The 19,605-nt window shown below is 37.9% G+C and overlaps 1 protein-coding gene and 1 non-coding gene across 2 annotated transcripts in view; both read left to right on the forward strand.

Annotated features, from left to right (window-relative positions):
• PRIMPOL (primase and DNA directed polymerase) overlaps positions 1 to 15,249 on the forward strand; it is a 35,733-nt gene extending 20,484 nt beyond the window's left edge. Inside the window, exons 5-12 of the mRNA XM_049772684.1 lie at positions 2,260 to 2,547; positions 3,431 to 3,593; positions 6,179 to 6,270; positions 10,006 to 10,095; positions 10,172 to 10,280; positions 13,349 to 13,431; positions 13,516 to 13,562; positions 14,995 to 15,249. Of these exons, the coding sequence (XP_049628641.1) occupies positions 2,260 to 2,547; positions 3,431 to 3,593; positions 6,179 to 6,270; positions 10,006 to 10,095; positions 10,172 to 10,280; positions 13,349 to 13,431; positions 13,516 to 13,562; positions 14,995 to 15,249 (1,127 nt within the window). The remainder of the gene's footprint in view (positions 1 to 2,259; positions 2,548 to 3,430; positions 3,594 to 6,178; positions 6,271 to 10,005; positions 10,096 to 10,171; positions 10,281 to 13,348; positions 13,432 to 13,515; positions 13,563 to 14,994) is intronic.
• LOC126007466 (U6 spliceosomal RNA) lies at positions 12,170 to 12,273 on the forward strand. The gene has a single exon (XR_007495035.1). It is a non-coding gene; the product is annotated as a U6 spliceosomal RNA (small nuclear RNA).
• Positions 15,250 to 19,605: the final 4,356 nt, after the last annotated feature.

Raw genomic sequence — 19,605 nt, forward strand, 5'->3', positions numbered from 1 at the left:
GAACCATAGTTTTGATTAGTTGTTTGTAACATAATCTGGTCTATTAATATGATGCCTCATTCTCATTTTTTCCCTCTCAGTATTGCCATAGTAATTTCATAGTAGAAAGCCTGTCTAGAGTACAGGCCTGTGTGGGGTGGGGAGAAAGGACACTTGGGATACTGGTCATGGGAATGTTGCACTGGTGAAGGATTTTATATATATATTAAAAAAATCAAAAAAAAGAAAAGATAAGGCAAAAAGAAAGTAATTTCTTATTTTTTTGTGATTTCATTAAAACTTTTGTTCTTTTTAAAATACCATTGATAGGGCCAGAGAAATAATACAGAGGGTAAGGTACTAATCTCACACAAAACCAACCCAGGTTTGATCCTCAGTGTCCTATATCATCCCGAGGCTGCCAGGAGTGATTCCTTAGTAACGTCAGGAATAACTCCTGAACACCACTGGGTATGATCCCAAAACAAAACAAACAAATAAAAAAAATTCCATTGGAATTTTCCTTGGGATTACATAAATCAATATACTCCTTTTGTAAAGTGGACATTTATATTAATTCTTCCTATCGCATAATGCATTCTTTTCTACCTATTTTTATTTATTTATTTATTTATTTTTGAGCACCTAACAGTACTCAGGAATCACTCCTAGTGGAGTTTGAGGTACCATATGGAATGCCAGTAATTGAACCCTGGTTGACTACAAGCAAGGCATGTATGCTACCTGCTGTGTTATCTCTGTAACTCTTGTTCTACCTTTTAATGTCTTTAAATAGTGCTTTGTAATTTTCATTATAGAGGTCTAATACAACCCTCATTAAACTTACATACAGTAGTAATGGTAATGTTTTTTTTATTTATAAAAAGGAAACATCTTTTGTATATTGATTATGTAATCAGCACATGGCCTTAGAAAAAATAATTTTGAATTTGGAGCTTAGGGTTTAATCTGGTAAATAAATTGACAGCTGTAAACTATCAATTTTAGAGATTAAAGTTTCTTATAGCATGTTTATTAATTTTATATATCACACAACATAACAAAATTATTACTTGATTTTATGGTATAAATAAATATAAAAAGTTAAAGAAGTTCCAGATTGTGGGGCTGGAGCGATAGCACAGCAGTAGGGCATTTGTCTTGTACGCAGTCGACCCTGGACAGACCCAGGTTCAATCCCCGGCAACCCATAATGTTTCACTGAGCCTGCCAGGGGCGATTTCTGAGAGTGCAGAGCCAGGAATAACCCCTGAGCGCTGCCAACTGTGGTACAAAAACAGAACGAAACAAAACATACAAAAAAGTTCCAGATAGTTTTAACAACATTTTTTGCTAAAAACAGAATTTCTAATATTCAGACTCTAGAAAAAAATGCTAAAACATACTACATGTATTTAATTGTTTTAGTGTGGATGTTAGTTGTAAGACAGGGACTCATCTGTTGTCAGTTATAGGGAGAGGTGGGAAATTCCAGCTTGGGAATGTATGAATGTTGAGGGCCCTGTGAATGTAAGGGGCTCTTTTGTTTTGGGGTTTTACCTAGCCATGTTTGAGAGACTGTGCAATAAATAGCAAGGTTTGATTCTAGGACTCATGCATTCCAAGTTTGCACCCAGCACTTTGAGCCATCTCCCTGGCTCAAATGTCAGGGTTCATAAGGAAAATGGTAGTAGATGAAGGCATCTGGGAAATTTTCTACTGTACAACTCAAATGAGAGTATAGCAGCAGTTCTCTTGGTTTTTCTGTGGATTAACTTTTAATTTATTTAAAATTATTTGGGTCAGGGGTTCTTATTATTGGCTCAGGGTCATATCTGGCTAAGCTCAGGGTTTATTCTTGACTTTGTACTCAGAGAACCATATGTTTTGCCAGGGATCGAACCTGGGTTGCTGCATGCAAGGGCTTACCTGCTGTACTATTTCTCTGGTCCTTGTGTATGTAATATTATGAAGATAAATGCTACTCAGTTGGTATATTAACAATGCAACATGTTCTAAAGCTTTACATTCCTGTCTAAAATGATTTGTTTACAAGGAACGCTAAGTTTTTCAGCAGCAGAAATGGAAACAGGGTAAGATTGCACAAGAGGAAGGAAGCAACACAGGAGACATGGTACAATTTGAAATAAATCATTTTTCAAACCATAAATGTAATAAATAGAGCCTTCCTGTGCAAAATTTTCATGTGTAGTGTTTTGACTAGATCTTAAGTTATAGTCTATGAAAAAAAGAATAAGGTAAATAATATTTTTTTCTTAGGTAATTTTGTGAGAAAAATTTTGCATCCTGCTTTTCAGTTAATTGACAGTGAAGATGGTGATAGAATCCAAGAGACAACAAACCATGAATGTTTACATTTTTCTGAGGCACCAGTTAAGCAAGGACTTTCCTTAAGCAACATGTCCCCATATAAGAACAGGGGAGAGGGGTTTGCATCAAGTTCAGAGAAATTGGAGATGCTGGGGTCGGCTGAGCAAAGCAGTTCCGATCTTTCATTTTTAGTTGTAAAGAATGACCTAGGAGAAAAGCATCTTTTTGTTGACCTAGGTAAGTAGAATTTTCTGCTTTCTACCAGATTGTCCTTGTGTACTGGGTAGATCAGCTAGTGCCCACTTATTCTGTGATAAGATTCTTGTCACCCCTAGTGCTCCAGAGTCAGTGAAGTCACTGACAAAATACAGTCATGAACTTAGGTGTTGGGAGACAAGCAGGATTCCCTGCAGAGCTCGAGAAAACTTTCTAGGTAGGCCCTAGGAACTTTACTATTTGATGGTTAGAGCAGTTCAGAAAACTTAGTTAATGGCTGTGGGAATGAGGGTTAAACCATAGACTAGATTAACAGACTAAGAATGTGGAAGGGATGCTGCTTTCTTATCTCTAGCATCCTGACAAGCAAATGCTAGAATTTGGAAGTCAAATAGTCAGTAAAACAAGTATATAGGTTTTGGTATGGAGACTTATGAGTAGTAAGGCATTCTTTGGAATGTTTTATTAGAACATTCTTCTAGTTGAAAATAGTATGCAATAAACTAGGTAAGGGGCTAGAGTGATAATCCAGTAGAGAGGGCTTTTCTCTTGCAAATGGCCAGTCCAGATTTGGTCCATGGAATCCCATACAGTTGACTCCCTGAGCCTGCCAGGATATTTTTGAGCTACACCCAGGGGTTCTCAGGAGTTGCTTCTGGATCTGCACTCAGGAATTATTCCTGGCTGTATTTGAGGACCATATGAGACGCTGGGGTTCTAATCTGGGTCACTTGTAAAGCAAGCATCCCACCTGCTGTACTGTTTCTTCTGCCCATATATGTTGTTTTTATTGCAACTATATATAGAAAGTAATTGTGTATTATATTATGCAAAAATTATCATTTGCTTATTCTAAGACTAATCACTGAAAATGTAATTATTTTTAAAATTAATTTTGGTGCAGGGGTTTATACAAGAAATAGAAACTTTCGGCTTTACAAATCATCAAAAATAGGAAAACGAGTGGCTTTGGAAATTGCTGAAGATAACAAATATTTTCCTAAACAGCAGAAAAATATTTCTGATGAAAATCAATATTTTCTCTCCTCATTGGTCAGCAATGTCAGGTACATAGTCTCAGAATTAAGCCATTGTGTTATTCATGCTTATTTATGAAGCATCTTAATGCTATTGTATAATTGTATAGTTCAAAATATGATTATGTAAAATATTTTTGAGTGAGGTAAGATATTTTTATTAAAACTTTTGTTTGTTGTTTTTGGGCCACACTCAGAGATGCTCAGGGGTTACTTCTCACTCTGTGCTCAGGGATCATTCCTGGCAGTGCTTGGGAGACCATATGGGATGCCAGGGACGGAATTCAGGTGGGTTTTACTCCAGGCTGTATGTTCACAGATCACTGTTGGCCAGGCTTATGGGAACATATGGAATGGTGGGGATCAAACCCAGGTTGTCCACATGTAAGGCTAATACCCTACTCACTATATGATTGTTCTGGTTCTGGGTAAGAAGACAGTGCTTAGCACATAGTTTCTGCTTAGTATATGTTAGTTATTAGTAGTAGTTCCTGAGATTCTAGAAGTAGTATTGTGTAAAATTTATTAGCCTCTCAATATCACTATAGTTGATACTAGAATAAGATTATTCTGGGGCCGGAGTAATAGCATAGCAGTAGGGTGTTTGCCTTGCATGTGGCTGACCTGGGGTGGACCCTGGTTTGGTCCCCAGCATCCTATATGGTCCCCTGAGCCTGCCAGGAGTGATTTCTGAGCACAGAGCCAGGAGTAACCCCTGAGCGCTGTCCCAAAACTGAGAAAAAAAAATCATTCTATCATACATGAGAAAACACAGTTGGGTGTGTGGTCTTCTGTGTATCAAATTGAATTTTTTTTTTTTGTAGTTTCAATATGATTTTCACAGAACTGGAGAATTCTTTTTACTAAGTATGGTTACCTTCATTGTCTTTTTAGTATCTGTGTAAACAGGTATTTTTGTTCCTGAATAAGGAATATTTTTTTGTTTCCTAAATATTTTTTAGTTTTTTCCTTAAAAAATATAAATTATAACACCAGGATTTAGTTATTCACAATACAGTTGTTTCAGGCATTAAATGTTCAAATACCTATCCTACCACCATTGTGACCTGCCCTCCACCATGTCCTCAGTTTACTAACTGCTACCCCAAAATGTCCCCTTGCAGGACATAAGAAATTTATATTGGTTGTTATAACACAAAGGCAAATAAAATGACCAGAACTTTTATCAATAAAAGTCAGTTTGTGATCTTTGATCTCTCTCTCTCAATGGTGTTACTAAAGTCATTGTCTTGAGGATCTACTAGTGCTAGTTGAGCCATCTGTGTTATTGTTTAGATTCTAGAATTTGATGCTCTTCTACGCAACTTTCCCATCAAATTTGCTGTGATCCTTCTGGGTTGACACTACTAAAATTTGCAGTGTCAAGTGAACACGTCCAGGAACTGTAGAACTGGAATGATTTCGTGGCTTGGTTGGCGTTCAGTTGTGGAGTTGAGCTGTTTCTATATAAGAGGTTGTCAAGTGTGGCTGTAGGCTGCTGTGCCTTTATGCAGAAAGGTGAATCAGCCAGCCCCCATTCTGAAAATTCCAGAGTGGGCTGCCCAGTCCAGTCTACCTGAGAAGATTCAGAAGCATCATGCTTTCTTTTTTGCCATACCCGGTGATGCTTAGGGGTTACTCCTGTCTATCTGCTCAGAAATCGCTCCTGGCTTGGGGGACCATATGCAACTCCTGGGATCAAACTGTGGTCCGTCCTAGATTAGCATATGCAAGGCAAATGCCCTACCGCTTGTGCCAAAGCTCCGGCCCAAAGCATCATGCTTTTTGATTTCCCCTATTTTTTAGTTTAATTTAACCCACTTTTATCTTTAATCCCCGGCCCCTTCTTTAGTTTATTTATTTTTTATTTTATTTTTTGGTTTTTGGGTCACACCCATTGGCACTCAGGGGTTCCTCCTGGTTCTAAGCTCAGAAATAGCTCCTGGCAGGCTCGGGAGACCATAGGATGCCGGGATTCAAACTACTGTCCTCCTGCATGCACGGCAAACATCTTACCTCAATGCTATCTCTCCAGCCCCCTTAATTAGTTTAAAAGTCATTGTTTTAGGGGCTAGAACTATAGCATAGCAGTAGGGCGTTTGCCTTGCATGCAGCCAACCCTGGATGGACTTTGGTTCGATTTCCGGCATCCCATAAGGTCCCTGGGGCCTGTCAGGAGCGATTTCTGAGTGCAGAGCCAGGAGTAACCTCTGAGAGCCACAGGGTGTGAGCCAGAAACCAAAAAAAAAAAAAAAAAAAAGTCATTTTGTAATAATTCAGATACTGTATTTACAGCTTTAGTTCTCAGGTCTTCTGTATATCTGTATAGTTGAAGACAATGTTTTAATAATCATCCTGCTATTCAGTTTTGCTGTTTTTTGGTGCTGGGGCCTGAACCAAGGCCACCTATGTGGGAGTGGGTGCTCTGTTTCTGAGGAAAGTCCTCACCTGGCCTTACCCTTTTCACCTATTGGCAAACAAACTACTTTCCAAATGAGAACTCTTAGCTTTGAGCAAAGGATCTTAATATGGAACTGTTTGAAATTCAGTTTCCTTTCTGTAGTCAAGTCTATAATTCTAATTTGTTACTTTGTTTTTGTGCATGCTCTCTTCAGATTCTCAGATACTTTACGAATTCTTACATGTGAAGCATCATGTCAGAATAAACAAAAAGGAGTGGAGTATTTCAGTAGTACCAGAACTTCAGGTAATTTGCTAAAACAAAAAAAACTTTTTTTTTTGTTGGGCCACACCTGGCTCTGTGTTCAGGAATTACTTTTGGTGGTTCTGGGAGGGAGTGGCATATAGAATGCCAGGGATTGAACCAGGATTGGCTTTATGCAAGGCAAATGCCCTACTTGCTGTACTATTGCACACCCCTAATGACACAAGTTGTTATGAAAATGAAAGGGTATAAAACTAACTATTTTGCCTCAGAATTTATGTTTTTTTTTTTTTTTTTGTGGTTTTTGAGTCACACCCAGCAGTGCTCAGGGGTTATTCCTGGCTCCAAGCTCAGAAATTGCTCCTGGCAGGCACGGGGGACCATATGGGACACTGGGATTCGAATTGATGACCTCCTGCATGAAAGGCAAACGCCTTACCTCAATGCTATCTCTCCAGTCCCAGAATTTATGTTTTTTAAACTTCTTTTTTTAGGGGGGCCAATATTCAGCTATGCTTGGGGCTGGGTGATCAGGGACCACTCTTGGTGGGGCTTGGGGATGATATATGCTACTAGGGATTGAACCTGGGTTGGCTGAGTGAGGAAAGCACATTACCAACTATACTATCTCTCTCTCTCTCTCTCTCTCTCTCTCTCTCTCTCTCTCTCTCTCTCTCTCTCTCTCTCTCTCTCTCTCTCTCTCTCTTTTTTGGTGGCCACCTGGCAGTACTCAGGGCTTACTCCTGGGTCTGTATTATCACTCTGGTCTCCAAGAATCTTTAATCTTAAATATTCACATCTACTTACTCTTTTAAACTACTAAGTTTCTATCCAAAATAAAAAAGTATAAAAAGTTATTTCTTCAAGTTTATTAATTACTTTTTTGTGGTGTTTAAAAAGGCAACCAAAACTAATGTGAATGGCAAAAGATAAGCACATTAAAATAAAAAAACAGGGCTCAAGTACAGTGAGTAGGGTATTTGCCTTTTATGCAGCTGACCCATGTTCTATCCTGGAATTCTTTATGGTATCCTTAACCTGCTAGGTGTGGTTTTTGAACACAGAGCCAGGAATAACTCCTGAGTGCTGCGGGTATGGCATCAAAACAAAAACAAACAAATAAAAAAATAACCCATTGTTAATGTAACCCATTGTCCACAATCAAACATGGTGACCACTAATAATTTCTTTTTGTTTTTGTTTTGGGTCACACCTGGTGGTGCTCAGGGGTTACTGCTGGCTCTGACCAGAAATCGCTCCTGGCAGGGTAGGGGGACCATATGCAATGCTGGGAATCGTACCAGTCTCCTGGGTTGGCCACGTGCAAGGCAAAAGCCCTACCGCTGTGCTATCTCTATGGCCCCATTAATAATTTCTTATTTCACTTAGCAGAGCTTTCCCTATATTTCAATATAGGGAAGTATTCCCCATTCTTTAACTGGGTACACAGTCTTTCATGAAATATTTATGTTCTTCATTAATATACTGAGCAGAATGTTTTTCCTAATATCTTTTCCAGAAAACATCCTAAAAATACATTAATATTATAATAGTGAAAAACTATGCTCTAAATGTAACATAAAATGCAATTAATCGGTTATATGTTAAGAAGTACTTATAGCTGTTAATATAATACTGTTTAGTTTTTCCATTTTTAAGATACATATTCAAGTGAATCATTTGAAAAAAGCAATTCTTTTCATTAGCTTATCATTGCTTTGTAATGTTATGATGTTTCTAGGGTTTACTTTTTTTTTTTTTTTGGTTTGTTTGATTTGGGGCCACATCCGGTGACACTGAGGGGTTACTCCTGGCTATGCGCTCAGAAATTGCTCCTGGCTTGGTGGGCCATATGGGACGCCGGGAACAAACCCAGATCCATCCTGGATCAGCTGCAAGGCAAACGCCCTACCACTGTGCTATTGCTCCAGCCCCAATTTCATAATTTTTCATAGCAGAGTATTCAGTTTAGTATAGATAAAGCGGGCCCAGAGAGATAGCACAGCGGCGTTTGCCTTGCAAGCAGCCGATCCAGGACCAAAGGTGGTTGGTTCGAATCCTGATGTCCCATATGGTCCCCCGTGCCTGCCAGGAGCTATTTCTGAGCAGACAGCCAGGAGTAACCCCTGAGCACCGCCGGGTGTGACCCAAAAACCAAAAAAAAAAAAAAAAAAAAGTATAGATAAAGCACAGCTGCTTTATCTAGTCATATGTTGATGGGCTCTTAGATAAATGCCACGTTTTGGCTGTTGTGAATAATACTGCAATGAAGGAAAGGATGGAAATAGATTTTAAAATTAGCGTTTTTATTTTCTTTGGTTAAATGACTAACACTGGTCTATCTGGGTCATATGGAACATCCTTTTTTTTTTTTTTTTTTTGGTTTTTGGGTCACACCCAGCAGTGCTCAGGGGTTACTCCTGGCTCTATGCTCAGAAATCGCCTCTGACAGGTATGGGGGACCATATGGGATGCTGGGATTTGAACCACTGTCCTTCTGCATGAAAGGCAAATGCCTTATCTACATGCTCTCTCTCTGGCTCCGGAACATCCATTTTTATTTTCATAAATTTGAACGTCTAAAATGGAAAATTTTTAATTTATGATATCTAGAGAAAAATCAGTTTTAAGTTATATGTGCAGTTTGATCACAAAAGTTAAATGTAGGACTTTCTTTTCTTGTTTAAGTTATTTTAGACATTGCTTTGTATTTTATTTGTATCTTAATGTATTTTCCAAAAATTTTATTATAAGTGAATGTGTTTTATTATAAGACTAGATTATTTTGTCACTAAAGATTAAATAACAGTAAAATTATTCTAAACTCTTATAAACTGGATGCAAGATATAGTTGGCTTGTCAGTGCTGTACAGCTGGACTCAGGAAGGAGATATGTAGGGAGGATATGCAGTTTCTTGGGGTAGTCCCAAGAATGTGCACCCTAGAACTGTGTGGTGCCTCACAGGAGTAATCTCTTAGAGTTTTCAGACTTGAGGGGCTCTTGAGTGTCCAAGGAAGTTTATGTGTGTTAACTTTTTATTTGGAAATAGCCATGGACAGTTCTATAGTTGAAAAGTTGGAAACATCTCTGGAGAGTGGTATTCAGACTTTCCTGTGTTTGTTTTGTCATGCTTTATCTGTGCTAAATTGGGACTTGAGTGGTCTTGCATTGCTCTTGAACCATCATGGTCTGAGTGGCTGATGTTGAAGTTTTGAGAAATAGTTTATGATGAACACATCATCAGGGCTGAGCTTTAGGTGCTCTTGTATCAATGCCAAGGTCTAATAGAACTAGACTATAAAAGGATAAAGGAACTTTTCTCTATGAGACTAAAGAAAACAACATAAATGATTAGAAGTGTTTTCTACGAAAGTCAGTTAACATTTGGCATAATTGAGATATTTGTGGGAATTTTGTTTCTGGGCCACATCTGGTGGCACTCGGGTTACTCCTGGCTCTGTGTCAGAAATTACTCCTGGCAGGCTCGGGATCATATGTGATGTCGGGAATCAAACCTGAGTCGGCCACATGCAAGGCAAATGTTCTATCTACTGTGTAGATAGCTCTGGCCCCGAGAGATGTGTGTTTGACCTTGCATGTAGCTTGTCAAAGTTTGTTAAAGTTCGTTCCCTAATAACCCAGGATGGTCTCCTAGCCCTGTCAGGAGTGATCCCAGCTGGATGTAGCCTAAAAATCAAAACAAAAATTTAAGTCAAAATTTAACTCAACTTTTAGCTTTTTCCTAATTTGTTTTTTTTTTTTTTTTTTTTTTGCAGTAGGAACTATAGAAGGTTTTCAGTGTTCACCTTACCCTGAAGTTGATCAGTTTGTCCTTTCTTTGGTGACTAAAAATGGCATTAAAGGAGGTAAAGATAATCCTATTCTTAATTAAATGTTAGGAAATAGAATAGTAATTCATTAGAAACACTGTTTGCCTTGTAGGAATTCGGCGTTGGAACTATTTTTTCCCAGAGGAGTTACTTGTTTATGATATTTGTAAATATCGTTGGTGTGAAAATATTGGCAGAGCCCACAAGAGTAATAATATTATGTAAGTAATGTTTATTAATGAGTTGTGTACTTTCCCAACATATTTCAAGTGATTATAATTTTTAAATGATGTTGAGAACACAAAAATTTACAATAAACTTAATTATGATTCAGTTAAAATTTACTTTATATTTTACTTCAGTATCTTCTTGCGCAGGTAGATTTGTATCTTTTTTTTTTACATATACAACCAATTTTATTTTTTTAACAAACTACACAACAGCATTAAAGTGATAAATTTTTTTTTTTTTTTTTTTTTTTTGGTTTTTGGGCCACACCCTGTGCCGCTCAGGGGTTACTCCTGGCTATGCACTCAGAAGTTGCTCCTGGCTTCTTGGGGGACCATATGGGACACCGGGGGATCGAACCGCGGTCCGTCCTAGGCTAGCGCAGGCAAGGCAGGCACCTTACCTCCAGCGCCACCGCCCGGCCCTAAAGTGATAAATTTTTAATTGTTTTTACTTTCTAGTATTTGATACATAGAGTCTTGTCTGAAATTTTAAACTTTAGGATTAGTGAGAAATGGATTTTTCTCGAGATTTTAGAAATCATTTAGAGCTTCGTAAGAAATCATTTGTTTCCTCCTTTATTATATTTTAAGATTTCAAGTCTGAGAAACCTACCACAAGAATTTTAAAAAGTGCATGAGTCAAACAAAGTACAGTTTAAGTATGAATAAACACATGTTTCATAACCCCAAAAATATCTAACACAAATACTATTTCTTCCCTACAATACAGCCATTAGAGAACAGTGGTTCTCACCTGAGAGGCACTGGTGACAATGTAACTATGATGAAGAGGTGCTACTAGTAGCCAATGAGCAGAACCAGGGATCTGTTAAACATCCTATAATCTACACCAGGATGAATCCCACAACAAAGCATCCAGTCTGAATGTCAACAGTGCCAGCTTAAGATCCCATGTTTCAGAGTTAACTCAGTAGATTTATATCTTATTTGGTAAAGTAACCCCTAACTAGCATAATTTTGCGAGGCAGGATTGAGTGTGATGAGAAGTGACTGTCCACAGACTGGTGAACAGGGAACAGGTTGGTCTCCTTTACCTGTTGCCATTGCTCTTGAAATAAAAATTGAGCAGATTTGAGCAAGGAGGAAACTTCATTGTTAAGGGTTGGAAGTCAAGGTTACCTCAGCATGTTTAAGCAAAGCCTCCTTGGAAGAGAACCAATATTGAATGCTTGCTTTATATACCAGGTCCTGCCTTAGTTTTCCTCAGGTTTGGCAGAAGGCAAAACAAAAAAAAAAACAAAACCCACGTGCTTTTGCATGATGGGGTCCTGGGTTCAATCCCCAGCACTTCATGGTTCACTGAACAATGCTGGGATTGGCACTCAATTGGGCTCCAGATTGGGGATGGCACCTGAGCACTGTCAGGTGTGTTCGCTAACAATTAATTTAAAAATAATAAAATTTCCTTGGCAAAAAGGATGAGGTAAAAAGTCATAAAAATAAAAAAGTAAAGGAATAGGGATTGGAGAGAGTGCAGAAAGTATATTTCAGGTAGTTGCTGTGACCCTGGTTTGAATTCTTGACACCATAGGCACATATAGTCCCTTTAGCATTGGCAGAAATCCTAAGGACAGAGCCAGGGGTAGCCCCTGAGCACCACTGGATGTGTTTGTCCCAACTTTCTCCTCACAACACCCCCAAGTAAAGGGATTTGCTTAGGGATTGAATAGAAAACCAGTAGTTAGGAGTTTGCTTTTAGTTAGTAGTTTTGCTTTTAGGCTTAGTGGCAAAACAGAGTTCTAAATATTAAGCATATATAGAACATGTATCCGACATAAGAATAATTATGAATATTTTGCTGTAAAGTTTGAAAACATTTTGAGTAACTATATTATTGTAAAATAAGTTAACTAAAAAGGTGCTCTCTTCGGCAACACATTACTAAAATTGGAATGATACAGAGAAGATTAGCATGGCCCCTGCACAAGGATACACGCAAATTCGTGAAGTGTTCCATATTAAAAAAAAAAAGTTAGCTAAAAAGAACTTTAAAAACTTTCTGATCGCTTCAGCAGCACATATACTAAAAACATTCTGATCAATACACAAATCTAACAGAAAAACACAAAGGAAAAGATAACTGTCTGGTGAAACTTTATTTTTAAAGATACATATAAAAACATGTAATATGTACCTTTTATTTTATTTGGTCTGCAGTACTCAGGTCTTACTTCTGCACTTATCATTCTTGGCAGGGCTCAGGGGACCATATATAATATGGGGGGGGGGGGATTGAACCCCAGCTGCTTCCAGGTGGTGCTAGGTATCAAACCCAGGCTGTCATGCGCTTTAACTGTTGAACTGTCTCCTAGCACCCCTTCATTTCTACAGTCACTAAATAGAATGACCTTATTGGACATGTCTTGAGCCTGCATCTCTTAAACCTTGAGATCAGATTGGGCAGTCCCCTTATGTCTCATTACAGTTGATATTCCTGGTGCTCTATCAAAGCCAACCCCAAACCCAGCCTATGCACTTTATAATTCTATTGATTTTTTCCTTGGGCCATTGGTGTAAAATGTTTTAATTTTTGTGGTTTGGGCTTTTATATTGGTTGTATTCTTCTAAAATTTTATAATCAATGTATGTGTAAATTGTAGTTTACATTTGATGAAATTCATATTTAATTTTGCAGTTTACATAGTTTTATATGTAATTTGTAAAGAACTAATGATCTGAACTATTACATATCAGTAATCAATTTACTGATCCTAATTTTGTTATTCAACATTTTTGTATCTGTACTGAATTGATGATCATTGTCACAATTATGTCTCAAAATGTTGAGATCATGACTTATGATAGGGAATTTATTCTTGAAATGTTGCCAGTTTTACATATTTTGAAGCTATCTAACTTGGTTACAGGTTAGAACTTCTAGAGAAACTTTCAACAGATTTTTTTTATTTTGCTTTTGGTTGCTGTATATCTATTTTCCTCCATTAACTGAACTCCACTTCTGGATGTATCTCTTGCAGATAGCATGATTCTGTTTTCTATCTTGTCTGGGTATTAACAATTTTCTTTTTAACATCAAGGATTTTGGTTGATTTGAAAAATGAAGTTTGGTATCAAAAATGTCACGATCCTGTATGTAGAGCAGAAAACTTCAAATCTGACTGTGAGTTTTATTTTTTTGTGTATTTATCAAAAAGTAAATAGAAATTTGTATGTATGTTGTATAAATTTTATCTTTCTGATTTAGGTTTTCCATTACCTCCTGAAGTTTCTCTCCTGTTTCTTTTCAAAGAGGTCAGTGCAGAGTTTAATTTTAATTACTGGTACTAACTAGTTCTAACAGTATAAATGGGCTATCAGTGATGTAATACCTCATGATGCTGAAGATCAAATTAGGGGTTTGGCCACTTGCAAGGCATGTGCCTTAAACCCTAGACCAGCATTTTTCAAAATTTGCTTGTTTTGGGGCCATATCTTGTAAATGGCACTGTTGAAGTTAGATCCCAAGATGTAGAAGTCACTGGTGAGGTCAGATCCTGGGCAAGTAAAGTACACGCAAAGAAGTATCCTCCAGCCACTTTGGTGGAATAACTCAGTTTATTGTAGGTTGGAAATGGGTATTTATATTAGGGGAGAAGGGTGTGGACTGTCAGCCAATCAGGTAGGATTTGGGAGGGGTTAAAACAAGGTGCGTGCTTCTGTGTTTAGGGAAGACAGGGTAAAGGGATTAGGGAAAGCTGGGTGTTTACAGTGATTAGCTACAATCTAATGATTGGTCTATTTGTGAGCCAAAGCTGCATGTTAACCAGACAGTATCTCACAGCATACTAGTGTGCTGTGGCACAGTGGTTGAAAAATGCTGATCTAACCATCTCACCAGACTTTTAAGGAAAGTGAAAAAGAAGGCTGCCACATTGGGTCTCCTGGTGTGACCCAAAAAGAAACAAGACTCCCAAAGTCTAGTATTAAGAGTGCCAAACTCGGGTCGGTGCGGTGGCAATAGAGGTAAGGTGTCTGACTTGCCAGTGCTAGCCTAGGAAGGACCGCGGTTCGACCCCCCCCCCCCCCCCCCCGGCGTCCCATATGGTCCCCCAAGCCAGGAGCAACCACCGGGTGTGGCCCAAAAAACAAAAACAAAAACAAAAAAAAAAAGTGCCAAACTACAACTTTTATCTTTTGAGGGTTAGTGGGGACAAACTGAGCCAATTTCTGAACTTTGACAGTTGACAATCAACCGATTGCTAAGATGCTGCTTCAATAAGTTTAAATTCTGAAAGTCATTTATGAGTGTAGCTTCAGGGGACTCTAGTTTGTTGTCCCAATAACATTCTGAATTCCAGTATTAGGCTATTTTTTTTTTTATTATCTCTGTCACATACTTTGAGGATTTAATGAATTCCTGTTTTGGGTTATATCTGGACATCCTCATTGTCTCTATTTCCCCCTTTTTAGGTCACTGCTGCCCTGTTGAATAAAGTCTGTGGGCTCTAAAGTGCTCTTCCTTTCCCTCCAATTAATATTTTCCTCCAGTGCTAGTTACCAACATGCACAATGTAACACAGGGAGCTTCAAGGGGTCTGAACCAACATTTGAATTAAACTATTCCCAGAGTATACTAAGGATAAATTCTAGCACGTTAATATCTAATGAACTAGTCTTACAAAACTTCAGTTCTACAGATCTGACTATGTACTTTTTCTCCTACTGTCCTTTTGGAACTATAAAGGAAGAAGACTTAACTACAGAAGCAGTTGTGGAAAATGAAACTAGGAACCTGCATGATCTACCAAAAGGTGTATCTTCTGATGCAGACTGGGACAATGGTATTGATGAAGCTTATTTTTTGGAAGCTACTGAAGATGTTGAATTAGCTGAGGCTGCAGATGTCAGTCTTCTCAGTTCTAACAGTGGAGTGGATGAAATTCCTGATGAACTAATTATAGAAGCTATAAATGATAAAGATGAAATATTAAAAGAATAGCTGTGATATTAATTTAATAAATCAGATTTTATTGAAAATTGGCTTTGGTGTACTTTGGTGTTCACATAAGCTTAAATTTGCAGGTTTTAACCAGGAAAATTGTCACTGACAGTACTGTATAGTCAAAGAGATGCTACTGAAACATCGTTCCTTTTATTTACATCGAACCATTTTATATCTCCCCAAGGAATAAAAGTACCATTTCAGAATTCAGTAGGAACAAGAAACTAATCTTTATAAGCTCATTCCTGGTCAATGAGCGTCTCTAATTGCTGGTTGATATTTTGCAGCTGGATATCAGCTCCCAAAATGGTTCTTGCTTTAAATAGTAGAGCTGGAATGCTGGATGAATCATACTGTTGAAGAAAAATACCTGTTAATCTAAATTTCAAAGTGCAAATTTTTATAGAGCTTTCCATTAACATAGATTCAGAGTAGGGTTACTAAGCTTAATTAGTTTAATTTATTTCCTTAGGACACATTCACAATATAAAGAATATAATAAGGTCACAAAGTTCAATCTAAACCAGTCTCAGACCAGTTGTTTCAAGGAATTGTGGCATCTAACTTATTTAGAATGGAAAATCATTTCTGGGATGGGCTTGGGGTCTGATCTCCTATCTGTTTTAAACATATTAGAATTTAATTTAAGAACAGATAGATCTCATGGGAAAGCTCCTAACCAAGAAAAATCTATTTAGGTCACTGAAAGTTGTTAAGTCATAGGTTCTTCATGAAAAAGAATACAAACAATAAAAAGTAGAAGACAAAATCCAAGTCATGATTTTCTTTATTGTTTCTAGGCTACATCCTAGAGGGCTTACCCCTGGGGCTGGGTGGGGGTCACATGGGGTCTTTACTGTATTATCACTTAGCCCCCAAATTCATGATTGTTTCATTGTTTAATGATTTCAAGGTAATTTTCTGAGTAATAACATTTGGGCAGAAAACTACCACCACATATTGCTAGGGAATTCAAGTTAACAAATATTTCAGTGCCTGCTATGTTTTTAAGCTCCTGTGGACATCTGCTTAAGGGAGAGGGAAGAGCAAACCTCTAGTGCTGGGTTTCTGTTTGACCATATAAAAAACACGGTTTGTAAAGCTCAGGATGTTGGTAAGAATATATACTCTGTCACCTCTAGCATGTAAACAATTCCTAGGTCAGATGCATCTTAAGAAGAATATATATATATATATTACATATAATGTTACATAAAACCTTTAACATTTCTAAACATCAGCATTTATAACAATAGCAGGGTATTGCAAAAATAAACTACACAAAATATACAACATGCATCCCATTATATATATTTGATTTAAAATATTATATCTTGATAATGCTTATTTTTTCAGATACAAAACATGTTCTGAATTTGGGATGTAATAAAAGGTTGTTCTTTAAAGTATGTCTAGACTATCTTTTTTTTTTTTTTTTTGGTTTTTGGGTCACACCCGGCAGTGCTCAGGGGTTATTCCTGGCTCCAGGGTCAGAAATTGCTCTGGCAGGCACGGGGGACCATATGGGACGCCGGGATTAGAACCGATGACCTCCTGCATAAAAGGCAAACGCCTTACCTCCATGCTATCTCTCTGGCCCCTGTCTAGGCTATCTTACTTTGATGGCAGTTAAAGAAAAATAAAAGCATAGTTTATATGACATGTATATTTTCCTTGAAATTCACTTCTCTAAAGGTTATAAACTTGAAGTAGATAAAAAAAAATGGTGATCTAACAAATTTTCATTGTTTTATAGCCATACTTATTGAAATACTCTGAAATGTTGTGTCTATATTATTCCCCAAACTTCTGAAATACAGTTAAAATAAAAAAAAAAAGGAGGCAAAAGTGGAATTTACCGTTTCCTTTATGTCTGGTCTTTTCTCTCGAACATCTAAATAATTTTGTTGAAGTTGTTTTAAATTAGAGATGAAATGTGTTGCATTACTAAGGGCAGTTTTCCTCTCCTTAAGTTCATCATATTTTGTTTGTAGATTTTTCAACTGTGGTTCTAAACTAAAATAGAAAATCATTCTTCATAAATGACATAAGGTAATAGCTTATACAGTGGATGAGCCTGAGCATGTAAATATACTGAGGGACGGTAAAGCAGCAGATTTGGACGGTGATTTGAGATACTGTATTGAAGGGTTCTCCAGCACAATTTAGGAGTCATCAAGTCTTCACTTAATAGCACCTATAGTTTTGGGAAACTAGTTTTTTTAGTGGGCTGAACTGTGGGTTTCTACATGCAAAGTATCTCGCCAGCCCAGTAGGCTATTTCTCCAGAAATGTTGACTTTTAAGTAAAACAATGGAGAATTCATCACAGGCTAACTCACTCACTCTCTCACTCACTCACTCACTCACTCACTCACTCACTCACTCACTCACTCACTCACTCACTCACTCACTCTCCCTCTCCCACCCCCACTCTCCCTGATAAAGCCATATTCTTTCTCAAGCTCTTAAAGATCCTTCAAGATATGTGTAGACAGCATATTGATATATCTGGTCAACTGGCTGGCATTTTTTGGTGCACTTCATCAGCCAGCTCTGATCTTCCAAACCAAACCATGGGGACAGGTCAGGCTTTCAAAAAGGCTGCTGAAATTTCCCTGGCTCAACACTCAGGAAGAATTCACAGGAATGCCTCCGCATCAATGTTAACAGAAATTATTGACACTTTCATACTGCACTTGTCTTATGTCAGTCCCTTTAGAGCAATTGCTGAATACTTGACTCAATTATTTCTCAATACCCTGCATAATATAGGGAATTTTGTTCATTTAGAAATGTACCCACTGAGGCCCCAGAAGGCTAAGTAATCTGTTGAGGGCTGTACAACCAGTATGTGCCAGAGCCTGAACCTGCATCCAAACTCTAGTCAAGATTCTGTTTACATTGTTCCCAGTTTTTCCTACCTCTCAGATCCACACTGAGCTAAGAGCATATCAGCACCATATTCTCCTCTTGCTTATAAAAGCTTTTTTTTTTGGTTTTTGTGTCACACCCGGCGGCGCTCAGGAGTTATTCCTGGCTCTACACCCAGAAATTGCTCCTGGCAGGCTCGGGAGACCATATGGGATGCTGGGATTTGAACCACCGTTTTTTTGCATGCAAGGCAAACGCCTTACCTCCATGCTATCTCTCTGGGCCCTGCTTAAAGCTTTTTTAACTCAGCACTATAAACTTAGCTTTCAATTAGCAACTGAAGTTTTAATTCAACACAGCAAGTTTTTGTTTTGTTTTGCCACACTCAGGGCTTGGAGGCTACTTCTGGCTCGGGGACTATGTAATGTGGGGAGAATTAAACCTGGGGCAACTACAAGCAAGAGTATGTCCCTACCCCAGTAGCAAGTTTTACGGAATCTATGTGAAAAGCTAACTAATTCTAAATAAATTCTCAAAAAGTATTCTGATATTCTTACCAAATCAGCTCCTCTTGGACTTTTATCAGACGCTGCCTTTTCTTCTCAATGTTTGAAATAACCTAAACACAATGGTTTTTGTCAAATTATTGTGCAGATGTTTGGACTAGTACATAGTACCAGGTATTGTTAATGCAACAAGAAATAAGACTACCAATGTTTATCTCCATGCATTCTTGGTTTAATAGGGAAGACAGACATTAAATGAAGCCATGATACAACTCATGATACATGCTGATAATGGGCAGAAAAGGGAACTGAAAAAAAAGATGACAAAAAAGTGGAGGCCAGATCTTAACTACACTTAAGATGTACAGTGAAGATGGAAATGATCATTCTTCCTGTTTCCCTTTCTTCTCTTAAATTGATATTTATAGCCTCTAGAAGGACTCCTCCCATTTTTTGCTCCATTTTATATTTTTTCTTTCCTTCAAACAGAACCACATAATTTGAACCATCTTGTTACGCCTCACAAACTGAGGGGGAAATAATGGAGGGTACCAAGACCAGACAGTCATATAAACATTAAGTAGGAATAAAAAAAATGATTAGACTTAAATACCAAATCCAAAGCCAATGACAACAGAATCGACACCCAATCTACAACATGCTAGACACAGAGGGGACGTCCCCACTTATACTAGCAACCTGGGGGATAAAGGAGGGGACTATGGGATGCATGTTGGGAGCAGGGGTGGAGGGAGGACAACATTGGTGGTGGGAATGCCCCTGATTCAATGTCACTATGTACCTAAAAAATTACTGTGAAAAATTACTGTGGTCAGAATAAAAATGAAAAAAAAATGAATAAATTAAAAAAAAGGTGCTGAAAGAGATAAAATGATAGGCATGGTACTCCTTCAGTAACAATAATGCAAACTACAGTACCTAAAAGAAAAAATAAAGGGGGCCCGGAGAGATAG

Source organism: Suncus etruscus, chromosome 4 (assembly GCF_024139225.1).
Source record: "Suncus etruscus isolate mSunEtr1 chromosome 4, mSunEtr1.pri.cur, whole genome shotgun sequence".
Taxonomy (NCBI): Eukaryota; Metazoa; Chordata; class Mammalia; order Eulipotyphla; family Soricidae; genus Suncus; species Suncus etruscus.